The 23,414-nt window shown below is 41.3% G+C and overlaps 1 protein-coding gene across 1 annotated transcript; it reads left to right on the forward strand.

The window, feature by feature from the left end:
- Positions 1 to 8,260: 8,260 nt before the first annotated feature.
- Positions 8,261 to 12,471, forward strand: LOC115777637 (transmembrane protein 238). The gene is made up of 2 exons (XM_030725565.1): positions 8,261 to 9,039; positions 10,885 to 12,471. The coding sequence occupies exon 1, from the start codon at positions 8,504 to 8,506 to the stop codon at positions 9,023 to 9,025; it is 522 nt and encodes a 173-aa protein (XP_030581425.1). The 5' UTR covers positions 8,261 to 8,503; the 3' UTR covers positions 9,026 to 9,039; positions 10,885 to 12,471.
- Positions 12,472 to 23,414: the final 10,943 nt, after the last annotated feature.

Genomic DNA, 23,414 nt, shown 5'->3' on the forward strand with positions numbered 1-23,414 from the left:
CCGGTGCATCAATTTATGACATCGCCAATTTAAGATGAGGTAGCAGCAGGATGCTGATTCTCTGTTTCAACGTGAGTTGAAAGTGCTGACTTTAAACTATGTACTAGTTTTTAAATTGTGTAGTAAAACCAGAGTTATGATCAATAATCTGCGACATACTTCTTCCTGTATATTATCCTCACACTTGATGTGTGTTTCATGTGGGAAAAACTCCCCAGCAGGAAGTTCTTGCCTGCAAAAAAAAAAAAAAATCACAACATCATGTTCCCAATTGGTAGAAAAACGCAGCACATCAACCAATCACAAAATAATATGGCAGTGTATAGCATTTGGTTGCTGAGGAACAGGTAAAAGACTGATATTGATATTGAGTTTTGTCTTGTGGGAGACAGGAACCCAGCTAGCAAGCGAATGTTCAGAAGACGTTCACTGAACGTCCCCTGAAAGTCTAATGTTCAATGTTCAGCACATGACGTTCAGTGAACGTTCAGTGAACGTTCATTCATCATGGAATTTTTTTTGCTGTGCTTTTATTTCATCGGTTGTTATATCTTTTACATCTGCAGTGTTGTTAACAATATTTTTTCACCAAATTTCCATTTTTTCTCTTGGTGCACCCCTGACGTTCTCTGAACGTCCTGTGAACGTTTGGAAATAATGTCTAACTGTTTCTGTAAAATGTGGCTTATGTAAATGTTAGCATGTAATCTTCTTAAAATATTTAAGATGTATGCAGAAATATATGCACAAATTTATAAAATAAAACAGTTATTACAATTACAAGTACATTAAAATACAACTAAAATACAACTGTACAACTTAAGGCCCTTTCACACGGATGCGTAAATTCCGTGCGAATGTTTCGTGCGTTAAAAATATTTTTCGGACTTGCCTGTTCTTAATGCAGCCACGGCAATGCAAAACATCACCAGTTTTTCACCTGTCCCTCAGCAACCAAATACCATACGTTGCCATATAATTTTGTGATTGGCTGTTGTGCTCCATTTTTCCATCCAATAGGGAACAAGATCGTGGTTTTTTTTTTGTGTGTGTGTTTGTTTTTGCTACCAAGAACTTCCTGCCCTTCTCCTGCACAGAAACACGAGGATAATATACAGGAAAAGTCATGGCATGATTTAAAAATTGGTACGTAGTTTGAAGTCTGCATTTCAACTATTAATTGAAATCAGCGAATCTGTGTCCTGCTGTTACGTCATCTGAAGTCGACGATATCATAAACTGATCCGTCGGCGCCTGTGTAGGGGTGAACTAAATATAAAACGCATCAATTCAGGTAATGCTTTTAAAAAAACACAAAACCATGATTAGTTTTAATTGTGTTTATTTAGCAATCTGTACTTTTCCTGTTTTCTTTCTGTACCTCACAGTTACCAGGTTTGAATTTCGCGCATAACAAACAACGCGATTACGTAGGAAGTGACGTGGTATCAGGCGCCAACCGCCATCAGACTCACAAGAACGAGATCGAACAACGCCATTTCTTCGCACGACTACCAGTGAACGTCCAACAATTACGAGCTCCAGAAATATTCCTTTATTTCAGCGGATACCGACCAAAACTAAAGTGTTAGGTAAGTTTATTTATCACTGTTTGTATTTTGATCAAAAACATAGTCATTAGGACGTAAAGTAAAATTTATTACGGTAAATACCATGCTTTGTTTGAAAACGATGGCCACCGTGGCTGAGCTGCGTTGTAAGTAGTACTCATACATTTATGTCCATACGGTTTACAACCTGAATTTTGACTTAAGCATGCATGTAATTTGTGCATTGATGCTTAGTCAGGCTTAGAGACTTTTAAATTTTGTGCTTGAATCTTTATTTTATAGCACATTCCTGTTGTGTTATTAGATCTTTTCACGTGATATAATACTGGACCTTGGCTTCTTCCTTTTACAATATTATCCAGATCACTAGCTAATAGCACAGTTACAGCAGCACTCCCAGTTCAGTTTATTATTGTGCCGATTACATTGAAAAACAAATTCTTTTCAGTCAAATGGGCTGGTGTGCCCTGAGTTGGCTCTAATCAAATTGAACTCTGAAAAGTGTGGCTTATTACCATTAGGCTATCACTAAGAATGGCAAACAAATCTGATTCATTCTCAAGATGGACTCTTTGGAGGCAGGCTTGCCGTGCTGCAAAAAGAAAACTTGAGTGTGTAGATGATGACAGTGAAATTGATGAATATCCTGAACATCTGGTTGATAATACTGCATTTCAGCATGACAGCCTCAGCATACTTGGTGATTCAGTTGTAAGTTCCGATTCTAGTAACAATGATGATGGCATGCTCAATGAAGGTGACACTAAAAGTATACCTGTGAATGTATCGCTGCTTGGGACATTTGCAGATAATGAATCTGGCACAGACTTTTTTGACCAACATGATATCCGTCATCCTTCTGACTTACCGTCTGAATCATTTGTTCACATTGAAAATAGCTCTGAATCAGAACCGGATTGCTCCACAGATTCTTCTTTCTTGGATACTGAGAATGAGGAGGACATTTGCTTGGGTGATGAGCTCTCGGACTGGGCAGTCAAATTTCAAATAAAACAGGTTGCTCTCTGCAGTCTTTTGAAAATTCTTAGGAATTGTGGACATACCGATCTTCCTAAGGATGCAAGAACCTTGCTGAAGACAGATACCAGCTATGCTTCAAATATCCTGAACATTGCTGGTGGATCATACTATCACTTCGGTGTGGAAAATGGTGTTATTCAGAAACTTCAGGCGTATCAGCACCATAGCTTATTTAGTTCCATTAATAAGATTTCATTGCAAATAAACATTGATGGCCTTCCATTATTCAAAAGTGCTTCTGATCAGTTCTGGCCAATCTTGGGTCTAATTGAGGAGCTTCCCCAAAAAGACCCATACATAATAGGTCTGTATTGCGGAAAACATAAGCCTACTGATGTTGGTTTATACCTTGACAAGTTTTTAACAGAGATGGTGACTCTATCTGAAAGTGGTATTGTGTTTGCTGGTCATTGTTACCAATTACAGATTTCCACAGTGATTTGTGATGCACCTGCACGTGCATTTGTTAAATGTGTAAAGGGTCATTCTGGATATTTTGGTTGTGATAAGTGTAAACAGACTGGTGTCCATCATGAACGAAGAATGACATTCCCTGAAACTGATGCTGCACTGAGAGAGGATGAAGATTTTGTCGTTGTGGATGAAGATGATGAACACCACACAGGGCCTTGTCATTGGAATGTTCTTGGCATAGGCATGGTGACTCAGTTCCCTTTAGACTATATGCATTTAGTCTGTTTGGGTATTATGAGGAAATTGATTTTTTTGTGGAAATCCGGCACTGGTGCTACTCGTCTTGGCTCTACTCAGATCAGTACCATTTCAAAATCAATGGTAACGTTGAAGCCTGCAGTTCCTAAGGAATTAGCACGCAAACCACGCTCTCTTTGGGAAGTAGACAGGTGGAAAGCTACTGAGTTCCGACAGTTTCTGCTTTACACCGGGCCTATTGTTTTGCTAGAAGTGCTTGACGTTGCAGTGTACCAGAACTTCCTGTTGCTTTCGGTGGCAATGCGTTGCTTGCTCTCACCAGCACTGTACCAGGACTACTGCCAATTTGCGTCTCAACTTCTGGTTCAGTTTGTTGAGCATTTTGGTCTTTTGTATGGCCAGAGAAACATAGTTTATAATGTCCATAGCCTGATTCATTTACCAAATGAAGTGTTGTTACATGGTTGTTTGGAAAATATTTCAGCATTCCCTTTTGAGAATTTTCTGGGAAGGATTAAGCGCATGCTTAGGAAGCCAAACTCAGCCTTGTCACAAATCATAAGGAGACTATCAGAGAAGAGAAAAACATCTCCCATTCACCTGCCAGAGGTAAATGCAGCAACAGGGCAGCATTTTCATGGCCCATTACCTTTGGGTGGCAGAGCACTTGCATATGAGCAGTACAGTGAACTGCACTTGGACTTTGGTTGTATTGCTTCCTCAGAGGGAGATAATTGTGTGCAGGTGAATGAAGAGGTTGGTTTGGTTCAGAACATCATCACATCTGATGATGAAAAGTTTGTGCTTGTTAAGTTCTTTGGTAAGTGTGGTGATTTCTTCACTTATCCTGTGCATTCCAGTACTCTGTCAATTTATCGAGTGTCCCACTTGAGACTAGAGATGGAACTAGTCAGAGCCAGGGACATCACTTGTAAATGTGCTCTTTTCCCTGAAGAAGGCAAACCCACATTTGTGGCAATGCCTCTGTTGCACTCACTATCACAGAACACTACAAATGATTAGAAACCTTTAGCTGTGCTGGACATTCAGGTCATCGTGTAGTATTAGATGGCTTTGATAAATATTAACGTCTGAAGTCCTTTGAGTACATGTATTAGACTATTGAGTAGGTAGATATGTACTAGATTTGAGTTTGTGCTACTGGCACATGGATTATAACTTAGGTGGTGGTGCCAAGCAGCCTTTATTTTGGTTAGTAGTAGTCTAAATGAAGAGTTGCCAATAGGCATGTTGAAACATGTTCACAAAGTAAAGTAAAAACCCTGATGCTCATGTTTACAGAATCAAGTGATGATGCCTGGGCAGGGCTGGGCTTTATTAGTGAATAAACCTGACCAGTACATGTAGCCACATGGTTTTAGGATATAGCAGTAATTGTTGGATCTGCCAGTGTTTAGTTTAAGTTTGTTTTGGTCTGTATTAGGAATGGCTTACTCTGTGGTGGAGTTCCAGCACAAACAAACCATCGATGGTGAGGAGCAACTTACAACAGAGGTTGACATTGTGGCTTCTTCGTGGATCCATGGCAATGATAAGCTCTGCTGGTGGCCAGGTAGCCATTACACAAGTACAATGGCTGAAAAGATGGCTAAAAACAAAGTGGAAGTCAGTGACCCATCTGAGTGGAATGCATATGAAATCAAGATTCTGTACCGCCATGGTAAGTAGTGCTATTCAAAAATCAAAATATTTTGATAATTGATTGCTTTGTTCTTTAACCATAACAACATTTCTCCTTCAAAAAATGTTAATGAGTTTACCTTCTACATTGGCCTAGCCGAGCATTTGTGCATAATTTCTTTGGAACATATGACAAATAAACTAATGATTACTATTTATTTAAATTATCTTTCAGACGACTACCTGAAAGCACGACAAAAGTGTCGCTTGGCCAAGGATGTTTCAAACCTAGAAACACAAATGGAACCAGAAGCCCAGGAGGGTAGGGGTAAAAGAAAAAGAAAGTAGGTAGTTAATGAGATGTGTCACATGGAGCCATTTAAACCTCTCATGTCTGTAAATAAGTTGTAGTAATTTCTTATGGAATGTCTCTTTCTTACAGGTGAATTAACATTGATTTTGAGAGTGAGGACGAGGAAAGACAGTCGAGGAAAAACCTTCCTAAACCACCAGCTCCCCCTAAACCACCTGCGGTGCCCATCATCAGAAGTCACCAAGCGACATCATCTACCACCAGCAGCCACTTTCATAACACATCAAACACAGTTACCATCGCCACCCGCCACCCATCTGCACCTACTGGGCATATCATTCATCCATTCGCTACGCCCACCAACTCCATCCAAAGTGAAACGGGATCTGGAACGAGAACTCCTCTATCAGGTAAATGTGACAAACAAAGTACACACAAGAAGTGAGGACACTTCTAGTGAGTGCACTATCATGTCATATAATACGTTATAAATATAAAGCATTTCTGTAAATGAATATCAAAACGGTAGGGCAATGGTGAATTAATTGTGTGCTTTTAAACAGAAACATGATTCCTTGTTGCCTAATTGAAACTAGGTAATAATTACTTACCAACTGACAGTTTATGTTTCTCTGATCTTTTATCATTTTTTTCAGAATACAACTTTCAGCTTAAAGTTTTTAGGGCCATAGAGGAGGTCAAGGCCATAGCCCTGAACAATGCCAAGATGCTGCAAGCACTTCTGACCCAACAGGCTGCTAATAATTCTGTGGAAGAGCTGGACCCATTGGATGAGCTCACGCTTCCAGCCTCCAGCTCAGAAGACTTAGAAGCTCTGAACCGGGCACTTGAGTCCGGAGCAGTCAGAAAAAAAGTGGTATGCGTAATTTATTCAATAAAACTGGATACAGTATGACAGTAAAAATGAGCCTTTACCTTCTGTGTAAACAGTGACTTTTAAATTTTTTGTATTTCACATTTTAGGTGCACCATCTGGCAGTCATTGGAGGAAGGGATCTGAGAGCTGCTGTTTATAATATTTTGCCAAAAATTGTCACAAACCGCCTTGCAGAACAATACAGCCTCTATGGACGGAAAGGCAAAAAGAATTTCTCTGCTCACAAGCACTTGGTGGCCGTGATATTTAGTAAGTACTAAAAGGTCAGAATTTAGACTGAAGCTTTAGCCATTGTGCACTATTCTCTATAGCCCATGAAAATCATATTGTCTTGCCTCCTGACACCAACCACGGTACTCCAATTCACACTTCCAATTCTTTTTTGTCTGTATATTTTTCAGGGGCTGTACGAAAGAACCAAGGGTCAGATACTGTGAGTGATACTGAGATCCAGGCTGTGTTGGGAGATTGGCTGAAACATGCGAAGTGTCGTAAAGACAAGTCAGCCAATCGAGGACAGGACAGGACTGATGAGGAGGACGAACCCTAAATCGGGACTATGCAGCTGCAACATTGCTAGTTTGACCTGTTTCTCTGTACTAACAAGTGTTCTACTGTAGAGTACAAGACGTGTTTTTGTTTAGTAGTGTTTAGTGGTGATCCAAAAGCATTGTTTATCATACTAGAAAATGTACATGTATATAGTAACAACAAAATTAAAGCATAATTGTTTATCAAATCATTGCATTGCCTTGGTTGTTATTAATGCTTTGATCTTATCTAGGCCTGCACTTCACACTAGTTTCAGGCAAGCACGTAGGGTCAAACATGGAAAACATTTGCAAGTATTTTGCAGTCTTGAATTATGCAGTTAAAATTTTTTAACATTGATTTTTCTTTAAATGGAATCATAGATCATTACAAATTGAACTGTGCACATAAATCTAAAAATTTTGTGGGAAATAGCTTATTCTGCAAAAAAAATAAAATAAAACTGCAGCAAAATTCTTCCCTACCGGTTAAATTAAATTGTTCTTTGCTGAGTGTTAATTTTAAGTGGCTGGAATCTATATTCACTTTTGATTCAAGTGCGGATGAATCTCACTGGAAAATGGAGGACATATGTTCACAGGCAAACCTTAAATATACATTCAACATGCCATGTTGGAAATATCAAAAGTATAACGGTCAGTGAACATCCTCACAGACGTTCATTGAACGTTGTCAGTGAACGTTCACCAGACGTTCAGTGAACGTTGACGGTGAACGTTCACTAAACGTCATATGGTGTTGCAGATTTACGTCTGGTGAACGTTGTCAGTGAACGTTCACCAGACGTTCAAGGCGACGTTCACTGAACGTTGTCTGAACGTTCATTGCTAGCTGGGAACTCTTTGGATTGGCACAAATAATTTGTATGACATCTTATTGTCACACCTGATTGTTATGTTACCTATAAATAATTTTAAAAAAAAAAAAAACGCCTGTAATTGAAGTTTCAAAAATGGTTTGTTAAATATATCTGTGATTTTTACAGTTAAAAAAAGAAAAAATCAAACTTTTGTCTGTTTGTATTTTATATTTCTCTGTAATTTTAGGTCCGATGTGTTAATACGGTATGTCAAAATGAAAAAATAAATTTACAGTCACACATGTGAGGATGCTCTGAACAGAATGATGCCAAACAAGGCAATGTATAGAGTTTTTAAGGTGAAATATAAAGGTAAAATCAAAAGTAGTCAAAAACTGCCAATTATACCCCAAAGGGTTAAGAGGTTCGCTCCCCTATAAAATGAAATGCACATTTCTCTGCAGGAAAGGAAATTAAAAATTCTGAGATATCTTAAAAATTATTATTTATTGTTATTTATTATTATTATTTTATATGACATTATTTCCAGATGTTCACAGAACGTCAGAAAATGTGCACTGTGTCTGACCAAGAAGAGAAAAAATTAAAAGAAAATTATTGTTAACCCTGCAGATTTAAAAGATATCAAATCTGATGAAATAAAATCACTGCGGAAACAATTTACATGACAAGTGAACTTTATTTGCTGAACACTGAACATTCAGGGAACATTGCTGGCTGGGTAAATACAAAGGTTGAGACTGTTTCTGCGATACAGTCTCAACTGTATTATAATGTTCAATCAGTCTACGCCCAGCAGGCTACGCTCTGGAAACGGTAACCAAAACCGCAGAGTTACCCGCCAGGTAGCGTCTTCAGCCCCTCCCCTTTCAGGTGAGCTGTGTAGGGCACCTGAACGGACGGAGCGCCTCACCTGGCTCACCTTGCAGCCGCTCTGAAACTCAATGCTGCGGCACAAAGACGCCGGGAAATAAACCGTTATTGTTTCAGAGGACATGGAGCCGGTCTATCGGGGTCTGGGTCGCTGTGTGTGCTGCTTTTGGCTCGCGGTGGCCTTTGACATTGTGGGACTGGCCGTACTCCTCATCGGGGTGTTTGTTAACGTGTTTTTCTACGACCTGCTCATCTACGCGGGCGCCATCGTCATCTTCCTCAGCCTCGTCTGGTGGGTTTTCTGGTACTCTGGGAACATCGAGGTGCCCCCGGCAGAACTGGAGGATGATGTCGGGTTACTGAAGAAGAATAAGGGCGGTTTGGGCGGCATCAGCGGCGCTGTGAGGCGCCTCTCCAACCGCGTGTCCAGCGGTATTAGGAACTCTTTCCGCAGAAACGGGGAAGCGTCCACGACCCGCACGGCCCACGCGCACAGGTCAGCCTCAGGGCCTCCGGTGCAGCCGAGCGCGGGGCAGGTGACCGTAACCATGGCAACGATGGGTAATACCCCACAGACGGTCTCCTCAGGAGCAGACTGTGGCATAAAGATGCCCCCCACAGCTACAGAGACCTCACCTACATAATGTGGGGAGAACAGGTGAGGCCTGCCACACTTCATGAAACACAGATCAGATTATTCAGGAGCGAATACGCAGTGACGTGAAATAAAGGTTAAAGCTAGACAAGATGAAAACTAAGTGAAGCATACACCAACAAAATGAAATAAGAAACAATATACAGGAAACAGCTTTAGTGTTAGCCTTTAGTTGATATTCTCATGTGTTTCCATCTTGGGTGTTGGTTTCATTTGAGTATGGCAGTGTGGATGAGCTCCTCCACCAATACATTTTAAGCTTCATTTCCTGGATTCTGGTGAATTTAATGCATCAGTTTGTAAGTTGTAGGTCACTTTGAAATAGATAGTGCTGAGCACATATAGATGTGATTTAGTTCTTTTGTCCTCTTGTCTTGTCCTGGTTCCACGTGTGATACCAGACTGCCAGCGTGCTCAAGTGTGCATCTATCACCTGTTCATGTATCCATGTATAAACTCCCGAATGTAAGCATCCTTCTGTGGATGTTTAAAACTTTCTGAATTTTGAGAACACATATCTGTGTGTTGGGAGAATTTTTAAGACCCAAACAATCACAGCTAGGGCTGACAACAATTGTGAGTTACCATTCCCTAAAAAAACCAGCCAGGCTGACAAAGCTTCAGTGCAGATGCTGAGACTGCATCGTCTGTATTGCTGTCACATGTTTGCAGTATTACATCTGTCATTAAAAACAGTATAAACTTTGGAAACTGATTCCAAAAGATAAAACCAAATCTAAAAAAGAAAGCAAAAGCTGAAACTATGAAGTTTGGCTCTGGCATGGGCTTTACATTTACATGGTAAATATAGCAGATGTGCTATCCTGGATTTACAATCATCATAGTTTTAATACAGTAATGTAACCACATCTAGCTGGGAATACCTGTATTCATGTTTGGTTTGTTTTTCACAGAGATGACTGGAACATGCAGTTCCATGGTTAAAAGGACTGCATACTCTGCCTGAAATACAGACCAGCTTACAGTAAATAAATACAAATTCACATTTGATAAAGGCTTTTAAAATGTGATAGTCACTTTACAAAGCCACTGTATGATTTACACCTGCTTTGCTGAATTTTAAGCAGCATGGTGTCCCATTAAGGTGTTGGGCCCCTACATGTTTCCAGAGCAACTTCAGTGTTCCTTGCCCTTGTCCCAAATCTCCCACAGGTGTTCAGTTGATGAGATCTGGTGTTTGTCTTTTGTTGCACCTTTATCCCAGTAAAACTGCTCACTGAGCCTTTGTGCCATTAACGGGGGGGCGCTGTCATCTTGGAAAAAGGTTCATCATAGGCTAAAGGTGGTCACTCAGAGCTGCTTTAGATCCATTTGCAGTAAATGTCACTTCTAAGGGGGCATGTTGACCCAAACCATGGAAGCAGTAGAGTCACTGTACAGGGTTGGGGGTTCAGGTTTTCTGCTTCATTGTATTGGTTTATTTGAGCAATACAAAACACAAAACATGACATTTCTGACAACTATGACTGCAAAGTGAATAGGACTTCTGTTTCAAACCTGTGCAATAAACACTGGATTATACTACTATGTATATCATCCATATTAGTTTCCATCCTTCTTGTTGGGTGTAGCTTTGTTTAGTATGTACTTTAAAAGCAGAAGTACAAAAACGGCCTGTAGCTGTGGCAGTAAAACTCTTATCACTGAACAATCATTAACCACAGCTGACTGCTCAGTGAAAGACGAGCCCTCAGTTTCAACAATAGCAGGCTTACCTGAAACTTCCCTGAAACAATAATTGACAGTCTGATAACAGTTTGTCTATTATGTGTGAGCTCAAAAACTAAACTCAAACTAATGAGATTGTATTAATTTTCTTCCCAATAGAGACTACGGACTTACAGAGCCCTGAGGCTTCTTCGGTGACTCCAGCAAATGCATTCATAAGAATGTGATGTCTGCAAAGCTGTTTTTAGTTGTTGAGTATAAGATGTCTAAACAAAGTGTTTTCTTTAACAGATTAATGTATTTTTAATCCATATGTCAGCATCCACGGAGCCTGGATCTAGTCAGTTTGACATTACCATACATATTGTGGGTCAAAGGGTGTGAATGTGTTTTAAGATGAGTTTTAAAAATGGACAATGTAGGTGACTGTCTGACATGCAAAGGCAATTTATTCCATAGCCAAGTGGCACCAACAGAGAATGCTCTGTCTCCTCTGAGCTTCTGCTTAGATTTCTGTAAATGTGAGAGCAACTGGTCAAATGACCTGCGTGTAGAGCCGAACAGCTCAGAGAGGTAATTAGGATTTCAAATATAAGAACTTTGAAATGGATTCTAAAGCATATGCAGCCAGTGCAGTGAAGCCAGAACAGGTGTGATGTGCTTTTTATCCCCCTACATGTTCGAGTCAAAGGACACAGAGGCATTTTGAACCAGCTGGAGACGTGAGAGGGACTGACTCCAACATAGCTCAGATGTATTAAAGGCATGTATTACTGTCTCCAAATGCTGCCTAGAGAGGAAGGGTGTCACCTTTGCCTATTGCTTTAAATGAAAGAACCTCAACTTCCTTACTGCACCAATTTGTCTGTCCAGTTTAAACTCAACAACCATTATAATAAAGCCCAAATTTAACTATGGGCATAATGTGTACTCAAAGGGGGCACTGGGTCAAAACACCAACATTTCAGTCTTTTCATTAAAATGTAAAAAGTTTAGGACCATCCAAGCTTTAATGTCATCAGGACATACAAGAAGTGCTTTAGCTAAGAAGACATCCTTTCACTTTAATGGCACTATCAGTGTGGCAGTGACAGGAGATCCCATGCTTTCTAATGAATCCCAGGAAGCAGATAAAGTGCAAAAAACAATGGCCCTAAACTTGAGCCCTGCGGAATCCCACATAATAGGGGAGCAATATTATAGCTTAATGTTTTAACCTAACATGCTGATTACAATTTGAACTAAAGCTGACCTAAAATGTAATCAAACACATTTGTCATACTGTAAGAAAAAAGTCACCTTTTGTAGGATATGTATGTATATCTAAGAACTGAAGACGCTGTGAAAATGTACCATCTCATGACCTTAGACTGTATATGTGAGAGTGTGAAGCCACTGTGGAAGTATCCTAAACAAAGAGCATGCTGTGGATTTGAAAGTTAGATCTGTCCTGTGATCATGAAATTAGGTTTCAAAAAGCTAAGCTGGTGACCACAAATTCACTCAGCTTAAGGCTTTGCAGCAGAAACTCACTAACCAATAGGTGATGTCACAGTGGCTATGTTCATCTTTTATATACAGTCTATGGTCATGCTCAGATGCCATCTTTAAGTTTTTATCTCTACTGTTGTTAATATTTGTAACCATTGTGTGTAAAATGTCTTTGTGTCTGAACTGCTCTGTTGTGATATTGTTGTGGCAGTTAATCTAATTTGTTCTCATGTTGCTCTTATAAAAGAGGCTTCATCTCAGTGACACTTTCTAATTAAATGAATCCATCACTGTGTCGGCAGTTAAAAGCATCTTTTCTCATATAGGCTCGTCACATCACAATACAGTACATGTTAGCATGTGGGGACTTTGGTATCCAGGATTTTCAAAGTACATTCAGGTAATTATGACACTGGATGAGGTAAAGTCTCAATCTCACAGTAAAGGTGAGATGGCAAAGTTAGTTCACAGTGCAAAACAGAAGTTTTACAATAAAGCTCTAACATTTTAAGATGCCAAGGTATTTTGCCCTATTCTTGAATTCTGCCCTGTTGACATCACATCTCTGCTTGCTTTCTCTTTTTAAGAAGAAAAAAGACCATTCAGGCCTTTGAAGGCTGGTGTCCTGTGATATTATTATTATTACTATTATTATTATTATTATTATTACTAGCAAAATCCTACCCTACAGGCACTTTTTACCTGCAGCACTTGTTTGCTTCACTCGTGTGAAAAACAGACGTGTATGTTAATTTCATGTCATTATTTTTATGTTCATTATATCACTGTATGCAGTTAGATAGCAAAAATTACTCTCCATTAACACCAAACAAATGAATAACACATTTGTACTGCTCATCTTTGGAAGCTACATATTATTATAATACAGTTACAGACAGTATTAGCATCAGTGTTTGAACATTGATGCATACAGATATGCATGAAAACACATTCCAGTGACCCCAAAGTGCCACTGCACTGAAAATGGCTAAATGTATTTACAAACATACATGTATACATAATGTACATGTAATATTAACAGCATACATATAACATAGCTGTTTGTTTGAGATCAGCTACTACACATAATCTATGTAAATTATAAGGATTTGAGTTTATAAAAATGATTCCCAAAAACTATATAGATGATGATAATTCTGGTAACCAAGCAGTTTATAAACTTAGGACAAAAAGTCAGGAAATTTGTGTTTGTTTGTTTCTTTGTAACAATGCCACTGGGAATAAATCTGATACTGTAGGAAAGTCTTTATTTTCCCTTAAATGGAGCCACATCTGTAGGGACGATGTACCTGTGGAAAAACTTGCCAGATCTTTTTTGTCAAACAGCTGATTTTGTTATTCACTCTTGTTTGTGCAACCAGTCCATAAATTCAATTCAATTCAATTTTATTTATATAGCGCCAAATCACAACAAACTGTCACCTCAAGGCGCTTTGTATTGTGGGTAAAGACCCTACAATAATACAGAGAAAACCCAACAGTCAAAAACGACCCCCTATGAGCAGCACTTGGCGACAGTGGAAAAGAAAAACTCCCTTTAACAGGAAGAAACCTCCAGCAGAACCAGGCTCAGGGAGGGGCAGTCATCTGCCGCGACCGGTTGGGCTGAGGGGAGAGAAAGACATGCTGTGGAAGAGAGCCAGAGATTAATATCAATTAATGATTAAATGCAGAGTGGAGTATAAACAAAGTAAATAAGGTGAATGAGAAACAGTGCATTATGTGAACCCCCCAGCAGACTAGGCCTATAGCAGCATAACTAAGGGATGGTTCAGGGTCACCTGATCCAGCTCTAACTATAAGCTTTATCATAAAGGAAAGTTTTAAGCCTAATCTTAAAAATAGAGAGGGTGTCTGTTTCCTGAATCCAAGCTGGGAGCTGGTTCCACAGAAGAGGCGCCTGAAAGCTGAAGGCTCTGCCTCCCATTCTACTCTTAAGTATCCTAGGAACCACAAGTAAGCCAGCAGTCTGAGAGCGAAGTGCTCTGTTGGGGTGATATGGTACTATGAGGTCTTTGAGATAAGATGGTAAATGGACTAGTTCTTATATAGCGCTTTTCTACTCAGTATGAGCACTCAAAGCGCTTATACAACCTGTTTGCATTCACCCATGCACTCCCATTCATACAAGCACTTCCATTTTTACAAAGCTAAGTGCTTTTAATTAACTAACATTCACACGCATACATACTCCGACAGAACGGTCGGAGAGCAACTTGGGGTTAAGTATCTTGCCCAAGGATACATTGGCATGTAGCCTGGAGTAGCCAGGATTCGAACCGCTGACCTTCCGATCAGTAGGTGACCTGCTCTACCTACTGAGCTGAGATGGTGCCTGATTATTCAAGACCTTGTATGTGAGGAGAAGGATTTTAAATTCTATTCTAGATTTAACAGGGAGCCAATGAAGAGAAGCCAATATGGGAGAAATCTGCTCTCTCTTTCTAGTCCCTGTCAGTACTCTAGCTGCAGCATTTTGGATCAGCTGAAGGCTTTTCAGGGAGCTTTTAGGACAGCCTGATAATAATGAATTACAATAGTCCAGCCTAGAAGTAATAAATGCATGAATTAGCTTTTCAGCATCACTCTGAGAAAGGATGTTTCTAATTTTAGAAATATTGCGCAAATGCAAAAAAGCGGTCCTACATATTTGTTTAATATGTGCATTGAAGGACATATCCTGGTCAAAAATGACTCCAAGATTTCTCACAGTGTTACTGGAGGCCAAAGTAATGCCATCCAGAGTAAGTATCTGGTTAGACACCATGTTTCTAAGATTTGTGGGGCCGAGAACAAGAATTTCAGTTTTATCTAAATTTAGAAGCAGGAAATTAGAGGGCATCCAGGCCTTAATATCTTTAAGACATTCCTGCAGTTTAACTAATTGATGTGTGTCATCTGGCTTCATTGATAGGTAAAGCTGAGTATCATCTGCATAACAATGAAAATTGATGCAGTGCTTTCTAATAATACTGCCTAAGGGAAGCATGTATAATGTAAATAAAATTGGTCCTAGCACAGAACCCTGTGGAACTCCATAATTAACCTTAGTGTGTGAAGAAGACTCCCCATTTACATGAACAAATTGGAGTCTATGAGATAAATATGATTCAAACCACTGCAGTGCAGTACCTTTAATACCTATAGTATGCTCTAATCTCTGTAATAAAATGTTATGGTCAACAGTATCAAAGCTGCACTGAGGTCCAACAGGACAAGAACAGAGATGAGTCCACTGTCAGAGGCTGTAAGAAGATCATTTGTAACCTTCACTAATGCTGTTTCTGTACTGTGATGAATTCTGAAACCTGACTGAAACTCTTCAAATAAACCGTTCCTCTGCAGATGATCAGTTAGCTGTTTTACAACTACTCTTTCAAAAATCTTTGAGAGAAAAGGAAGGTTGGAGATTGGCCTATAATTAGCTAAGAGAGCTGGGTCAAGTGATGGCTTTTTAAGCAGAGGATTAATTACAGCCACCTTGAAGGTCTGTGGTACATAGCCAACTAATAAAGACTGATTGATCATTTTTAAGATTGAAGCATCAATAATTGGAAAGACTTCTTTGAACAGTCTAGTAGGAATGGGATCTAACAAACATGTTGCTGGTTTGGAGGAAGTAACTATTGAAGTTAACTCTGAAAGATCAACTGGAGCAAAAGAGTCTAAACAAATACCAGCAGTGCTGAAAGCAGCCGAACATGAAGAATAATCTTTGAGATGGTTATGAATAATTTTTTCTCTAATGTCTATAATTTTATTTGTAAAGAAATCCATGAAGTCACTACTAGTTAAAGTGAAAGGAATACTCGGCTCTACAGAGCTCTGACTCTTTGTCAGCCTGGCTACAGTGCTGAAAAGAAACCTGGGGTTGTTCTTATTTTCTTCAATTAATGATGAATAGTAAGATGTCCTAGCTTTACGGAGGGCTTTTTTATAGAGCAACAAACTCTTTTTCCAGGCTAAATGAGCATCTTCTAATTTAGTGAGACGCCATTCCCTCTCCAGCTTTCGGGTTATCTGCTTTAAGCTGTGCGTTTGTGAATTATACCACGGAGTCAGGCACTTCTGATTTGAAGCTTTCCTTTTCAGAGGAGCCACAGTATCCAAAGTTATACGCAGTGAGGATGTAAAACTATTGACGAGATAATCGACCTCACTGGGAGCAGAGTTTAGGTAGCTGCTCTGCACTGTGTTGGCACATGGCACTGAAGAGCATAACAATGAAGGAATTAGATCCTTAAACTTAGTTACAGCACTTTCAGAAAGACTTCTACTGTAATAAAACTTATTCCCCACTGCTGTGTAATCCATTAAAGTAAATGTAAATGTTACTAAGAAATGATCAGACAGGAGGGGGCTTTCAGGGAATACTGTTAAGTCTTCAGTTTCTATGCCATATGTTAGGACAAGATCCAGAGTATGATTAAAGTGGTGGGTGGGCTCCTTTACATTTTGAGAGAAGCCAATTGAATCTAACAATAGATTAAATGCAGTGTTGAGGCTGTCATTCTCAGCATCTACATGGATGTTAAAATCACCCACTATAATTATTTTATCTGAACTGAGCACTAAATCAGATAAAAAGTCTGAGAAATCAGACAGAAACTCTGAGTAGGGACCAGGTGGACGATAGATAATAACAAATAAAACAGCTTTTTGATTTTACCAATTAGGATGGACAAGACTAAGAGTCAGGCTTTCAAAAGAATGAAAACTTTGTCTGGGTCTTTGATTAATTAATAAGCTGGAATTGAAGATTGCAGCTACTCCTCCTCCTCGACCTGTGCTTCGAGCATTCTGACAGTTACTGTGACTCGGGGGTGTTGATTCATTTAAACTAACATATTCATCCTGCTGTAACCAGGTTTCTGTAAGGCAGAATAAATCAATACATTGATCAATTATTAAATCATTTACTAATAGGGACTTGGAAGAGAGAGACCTAATGTTTAACAATCCACATTTAATTGTTTTATTTTTTGGTGCAGTTGATGAAGCTGTATTATTTATTGTTTTTGAATTTTTATGCTTAAATAGCTTTTTGCTGATTTTAGCTTTGGTTTTTGGTGGTCTGGGAGCAGGCACCGACTCTATGGGGATGGGGTTTTGGGGGGATGGCAGGAGGAGAGAAGCTGCAGAGAGGCGTGTAAGACTGCAACTCTGCTTCCTGGTCTCAACCCTGGGTAGTCAGGTTTTAGGAGGGTTAATAAATTTGGCCAGATTTCTAGAAATGAGAGCTGCTCCATCCAAAGTGGGATGGATGCCGTCTCTCCTAACAAGACCAGGTTTTCCCCAGAAACTTTGCCAATTATCTATGAAGCCCACGTCGTTTTTTGGACACCACTCAGACAGCCAGCGATTCAAGGAGAACATGCGGCTAAACATGTCGCTCCTGGTCTGATTGGGGAGGGGCCCAGAGAAAACTACAGAGTCCGACATCGTTTTTGCAAAGTTACACACCGAGTCAATATTAATTTTAGTGACCTCCGATTGGCGTAACCGGGTGTCATTACTGCCGACGTGAATAACGATCTTACCAAATCTACGATTAGCCTTAGCCAGCAGTTTCAAATTTCCATGAATGTCGCCTGCTCTGGCCCCTGGAAGACATTTGACTATGGTCGCCGGTGTCTCTAGCTTCACGTTTCTCAAAACAGAGTCGCCAATAACCAGAGTTTGTTCCTCGGCGGGTGTGTCGCCGAGTGGAGAAAAACGGTTAGAGACGTGAACAGGTTGGTGGTGTACCCGGGGCTTCTGCTTAGGACTACGCTTCCTCCTCACCGTCACCCAGCTGGCCTGTTTTCCCTGCTGCTCGGGATCTGCTGGGGGGGAGCTAACGGCGGCTAAGCTACCATGGTCCGCACCCGCTACAGGGGCCTGGCTAGATGTAGGATTTTCCAGGGTGCGGAGCCGAGTCTCCAGTTCAGAAAGCCTGGCCTCCAGAGCTACAAACAGACTACATTTATTACAAGTACCGTTACTGCTAAAGGAGGCCGAGGAGTAACTAAACATGTGACACCCAGAGCAGGAAAGTGCAGGAGAGACAGGAGAAGAAGCCATGCTGGTAGTGAGTCGGCTAAGGGTTAAGCTACTAGCTGAGCTAAGCTAGCGAATTTCTAAAAAAAAATAAAGTGAGTAATGTGAATACAGGTGATTCAGCAAAGAGTATGCTATTTAAAGTAGGTGAAGATTACACTAAAATATGTTATTATCCAGATAAATCGAGTTATACAGATATAACAGCTAACAGACAGCAAAACACTGTGCTCCGAAACAGGAACAGGAAGTGATACAATACCGCAGTGAGAGCCAACACCAAGTGACAGCGCCAGACACAGATTAGACTGTGTCTGGCGACTGATGTTTTTAAAGACATCAATCACTTTGTATTACTGCTCCACTGCTTCCAGTTAAACAATGGCAACTTTCTCCACCCGCTGCCTGCAAGAGCTCCCAAAATTGAACATCACTGATGGTCATTGGATTTGCAGGGTGACGAAAACCCCAGCCAGCAAATTGGATAAAGGATTTAAATTATATTCATCATATATACACAACTATGAAGTTAGCTAACATCAGTGCAAACATTAAGTGTCAGATAGTTGTCTAGTTAATGCTAATATTGCTGTGTGTAAAGTACGTATGTTTAAGATGTGCTGACGGGACTTACATCTGTGGGTTGGACTTCAGTGTCCAATAAAGACAGGCTGTCAGGGGAGGTCAACACGAGAGCCTGGTGCTATAGGTCAATAAGGAAGAGTGAGCCACCACACAGTAAGTGTAGGCAGGAAGCAGTGCAATGTTGTTCACCTCAGTTCAGTTCATTACTAAAGGCCCACCAACTTGAATGTTTTCTCTCCCTTTTTTTTAAACCTTTATTTTACCAGGTAAACTGTTTGAGAACAAATTCTCATTTACAGACATGACCTGGCCAAGAGGCCCCAAGAGAATCAGGTCCACTACACATAAATATAAACATATAAACATACCTAAAGCAATCAATCAATAAATTGGAGATTAACATGGCACATGCATGTAAATCATGACAACTGGATAAAAACAGGAATAAGAAGAACAGATGAGTTAGTGTAAAGGGAGAGAGGGGACATTAACGTTTGTGTGTGATTGTATATATATATATATATATATATATATATATATATATATATATATACAATCACACCTAATTTGACTGGTCAGATAATTTGTTCGGTGTGTGTTTGGGTTATCAGAAGCAAATTTACGTTAATACTGCTAATACACATCAAAACTATTACAGTTATCAAGGAGGCTTAATTGTTTGTTTTTCATTAGGGAGGGAAGGCAGCATTTTTTTTTTTTTGCCCACAGCAGCTTTTATGGGCAGTGGAGATAGACAGGAAATGGGGGAAAGATACAGAGGAAGACACGCGGGCAAATTGGCGACGGGCCGGAACTCGAACCCGCGTCGCAACGCGGCATATGAATCTGGTCGCCAGCTTCACCACTAAGCCACCCAGGCGCCCCAGGAAGGCAGCATTAAGCATTCAGCAGAGTATGCCTGTTTTAGGAGCATAGGTCAGTAACCATAACACTGAACAAAGCTCCTGTTGGCTCTTCCCCGAAAAAGTGGCATTACATTTCTAATTTTCTTTCTCTTCTTTAAGCTTCACTGTTACACTGTCAGTACCACTGCTGAATTTATCAGCAGTGGTACTGACAGTGTAACAGTGAAGTGGTACTGACAATCAACAAAAACAGGAAAAAAAGGTGGCTCAGTGCTGGAGAAGGGCGAATCCCACACAGCAGGTCCTGGAAGTAGCATAGCAGTTATTCCAATGTCAACAAGGGAATGTAACAATGAGGTTAAAGTTTCTGTATTGGTTCATGTTTAAAGACACTACTCAAAAAAATAAAGGGAACACTTAAACAACACAATGTAACTCCAAGTAAATCAAACTTCTGTGAAATCAAACTGTCCACTTAGGAAGCAACACTGACTGACAATCAATTTCACATGCTGTTGTGCAAATGGAATAAACAGGTGGAAATAATTGGCAATTAACAAGACACACTCAATAAAGGAATGGTTTTTCATAGTTACTTCTCAGTACCTATGCTTTCTGGCTGATGTTTTGGTCACTTTTGAATGTTGGTGGTGCTTTCACACTCGTGGTAGCATGAGACGGACTCTACAACCCACACAAGTGGCTCAGGTAGTGCAGCTCATCCAGAATGGCACATCAATGCGAGCTATGGCAAGAAGGTTTGCTGTGTCTGTCAGTGTAGTGTCCAGAGGCTGGAGGCGCTACCAGGAGACAGGCCAGTACACCAGGAGACGTGGAGGAGGCCGTAGGAGGGCAACAACCCTCCTATGGCCTCTACCTCTGCCTTTCTGCAAGGACCGCTACCTATGCCTTTCTGCAAGGAGAAACAGGAGGAGCACTGCCAGAGCCCTGCAAAATGACCTCCAGCAGGCCACAAATGTGCATGTGTCTGCACATACGGTTAGAAACCGACTCCATGAGGGTGGTATGAGGGCCTGACATCCACAGGTGGGGGCTGTGCTCACAGCCCAACACTGTGCAGGACGCTTGGCATTTGCCAGAGAACACCAGGATTGGCAAATTCGCCACTGGTGCCCTGTGCTCTTCACAGATGAAAGCAGGTTCACACTGAGCACATGTGACAGAGTCCGGAGATGCCGTGGAGAGCGATCTGCTGCCTGCAACATCCTTCAGCATGACTGGTTTGGCAGGGCCGCACAGCCCTCCATGTGCTTGCCAGAGGTAGCATGACTGCCATTAGGTACAGAGATGAGATCCTCAGACCCCTTGTATGCTGGTGTGGTCTGCCCTGGGTTCCTCCTAATGCAGGACAATGCTAGACCTCATGTGGCTGGAGTGTGTCAGCAGTTCCTGCAAGATGAAGGCATTGAAGCTATGGACTGGCCTGCCTGTTCCCGAGACCTGAATCCGATTGAGCACATCTGGGACATCATGTCTCGCTCCATCCACCAATGTCACATTGCACCACAGACTGTCCAGGAGTTGGCGGATGCTTTAGTCCAGGTCTGGGAGGAGATCCCTCAGGAGACCATCCGCCACCTCATCAGGAGCATGCCCAGACATTGTAGGGAGGTCATACAGGCACGTGGAGGCCACACACAATACTGAGCCTCATTTTGACTTGTTTTAAGGACATTACATCAAAGTTGGATCAACCTGTAGTGTGTTTTTCCACTTTAATTTTGTGTGTGACTCCAAATCCAGGCCTCCATTGGTTAATAAATTTGATTTCCATTGATGATTTTTGTGTGATTTTGTTGTCAGCACATTCAACTTTGTACAGAACAAAGTATTCAATGAGAATATTTCATTCATTCAGATCTAGGATGTGTTATTTGAGTGTTCCCTTTATTTTTTTGAGCAGTGTATAAACAGTAACACTATCCTTAGTAAATATGTCTTCTGTTAGTGTGTGAAGCCAGGACCCATCAGCTCCATAGTTTTCACTAAGTCTGTCCGGTCCAGTAACGTAACGCTTGTATTTCCTTCCTCAGAACCTCTTAAACAAGTCTTCTGCAGCTGAAGCAGACATGTCCAATGTGTCATGGGTCGGGGCGGGCCATGTTGTTGGGAGTGTTTTCTGTCTTCCAGGTGGTTCATTGGGGAAGGCAGCTGTTCCCGGTTACTCATCAAGGTTGGGAGTATATAGGAGGGGCTGAGACGCTGACTCGTCACCAGATTGTTGCTCTGCTCTTCGTGGTAGTAATCCGGCTACACAAGATAAACCTAGTTAAAGTTGTTTACTTGTACTTACCAGCCTTGCCTTCCTCCTGTTTAGTGATCCTCTGCGTCTGGGTCCGTTTTCTGCCGGCCATCATGACAGAACAATCTGGCCAAACCGTGGACCCAGCAGACGTAACAGTCCTCCACACAGCGATCACGCGCCAGGGTGCGATCCTAGGTGAACATGATCAGGCTCTATCAGTTTTGGTACAACAGACCGGGCAAGTTTCTCGTCACCTACAGCAATTAGATATGTCTCTACAAAACATCCTGGCACGGCTTTCACTCACACCTGAAACCCCTTTAGCAGCCGGGGCTGCGCAACCGGTTGCTCCACCCCCATCTCCCGCGTCTTCGGTAGCAGTGGCGGCTGAGGCGGTTCGCAACTTCTCCTCTCCCAACCCAGAGCCTTTCCGGGGAAAGTTAGGTCGCTGTCAGGATTTCCTTTTGCAATGTTCTCTTCTGTTTAAAGGCGCTCCGGGGCGGTTTGCCAATGACTACGGTAAGATTTTGCATCTTGTGAGTTTGTTGCGTGATCGCGCTTTAACCTGGGCGCGTGCGTATCTCTCTGCTAATCCTGTTGAATCTGTTTCATTTGATAACTTCATCAGTGCCTTTAAGGCAGTTTTCGATCATCCTCTTCGGGAGGATGATCGGGAGGATGCCTTTTGGACTGACAAATGCACCAGCAGTGTTCCAGGCGTTGGTTAATGATGTGCTGCGGGATTTCTTGAACAAGTTTGTTTTTGTTTATTTGGATGACATCCTGATTTTCTCCAGGAACCTCGAGGAACACCGCGGGCATGTGCGGCAGGTGCTTCAGCGCCTCCTTGAAAACAAACTGTTCGTTAAGGCAGAGAAATGTGAGTTTGACACTAACAGCATAGCCTTTCTGGGCTACATCATTGAGGAGGGACAAAGACAGATCCAACCAAGGTCAAAGCTGTAGTAGAGTGGCCTACACCCACCTCTAGAAAGGAGTTGCAACGCTTTCTGGGCTTTGATAACTTCTATCGACGGTTCATCCGCAATTACAGCCAGACTGCGGTGCCTCTAACTTCTCTCACCTCTGTTTCCAGGCCCTTTGTGTGGACTAATGAGGCTGACCAGGCCTTTCAGTGTTTGAAGGAGAGATTTTGCTCTGCACCAGTGCTTGTTCACCCTGACCCCGACAAACAGTTCATCGTTGAGGTGGACGCATCTGAATCAGGAGTGGGTGCTGTCCTCTCTCAACGTGCAGACCCTGGGGGTAAGCTGCACCCTTGTGCCTTTTTCTCCAAACGCTTAACTCCAGCTGACAGAAACTACTACGTTGGCAACCGTGAGTTACTGGCTATTAAGTTGGCACTGGAACAGTGGAGACACCTATTGGAAGGAGCTGTGCACCCTTTTATAATTTGGACG

Source organism: Archocentrus centrarchus, unplaced genomic scaffold (assembly GCF_007364275.1).
Source record: "Archocentrus centrarchus isolate MPI-CPG fArcCen1 unplaced genomic scaffold, fArcCen1 scaffold_58_ctg1, whole genome shotgun sequence".
NCBI lineage: Eukaryota > Metazoa > Chordata > Actinopteri > Cichliformes > Cichlidae > Archocentrus > Archocentrus centrarchus.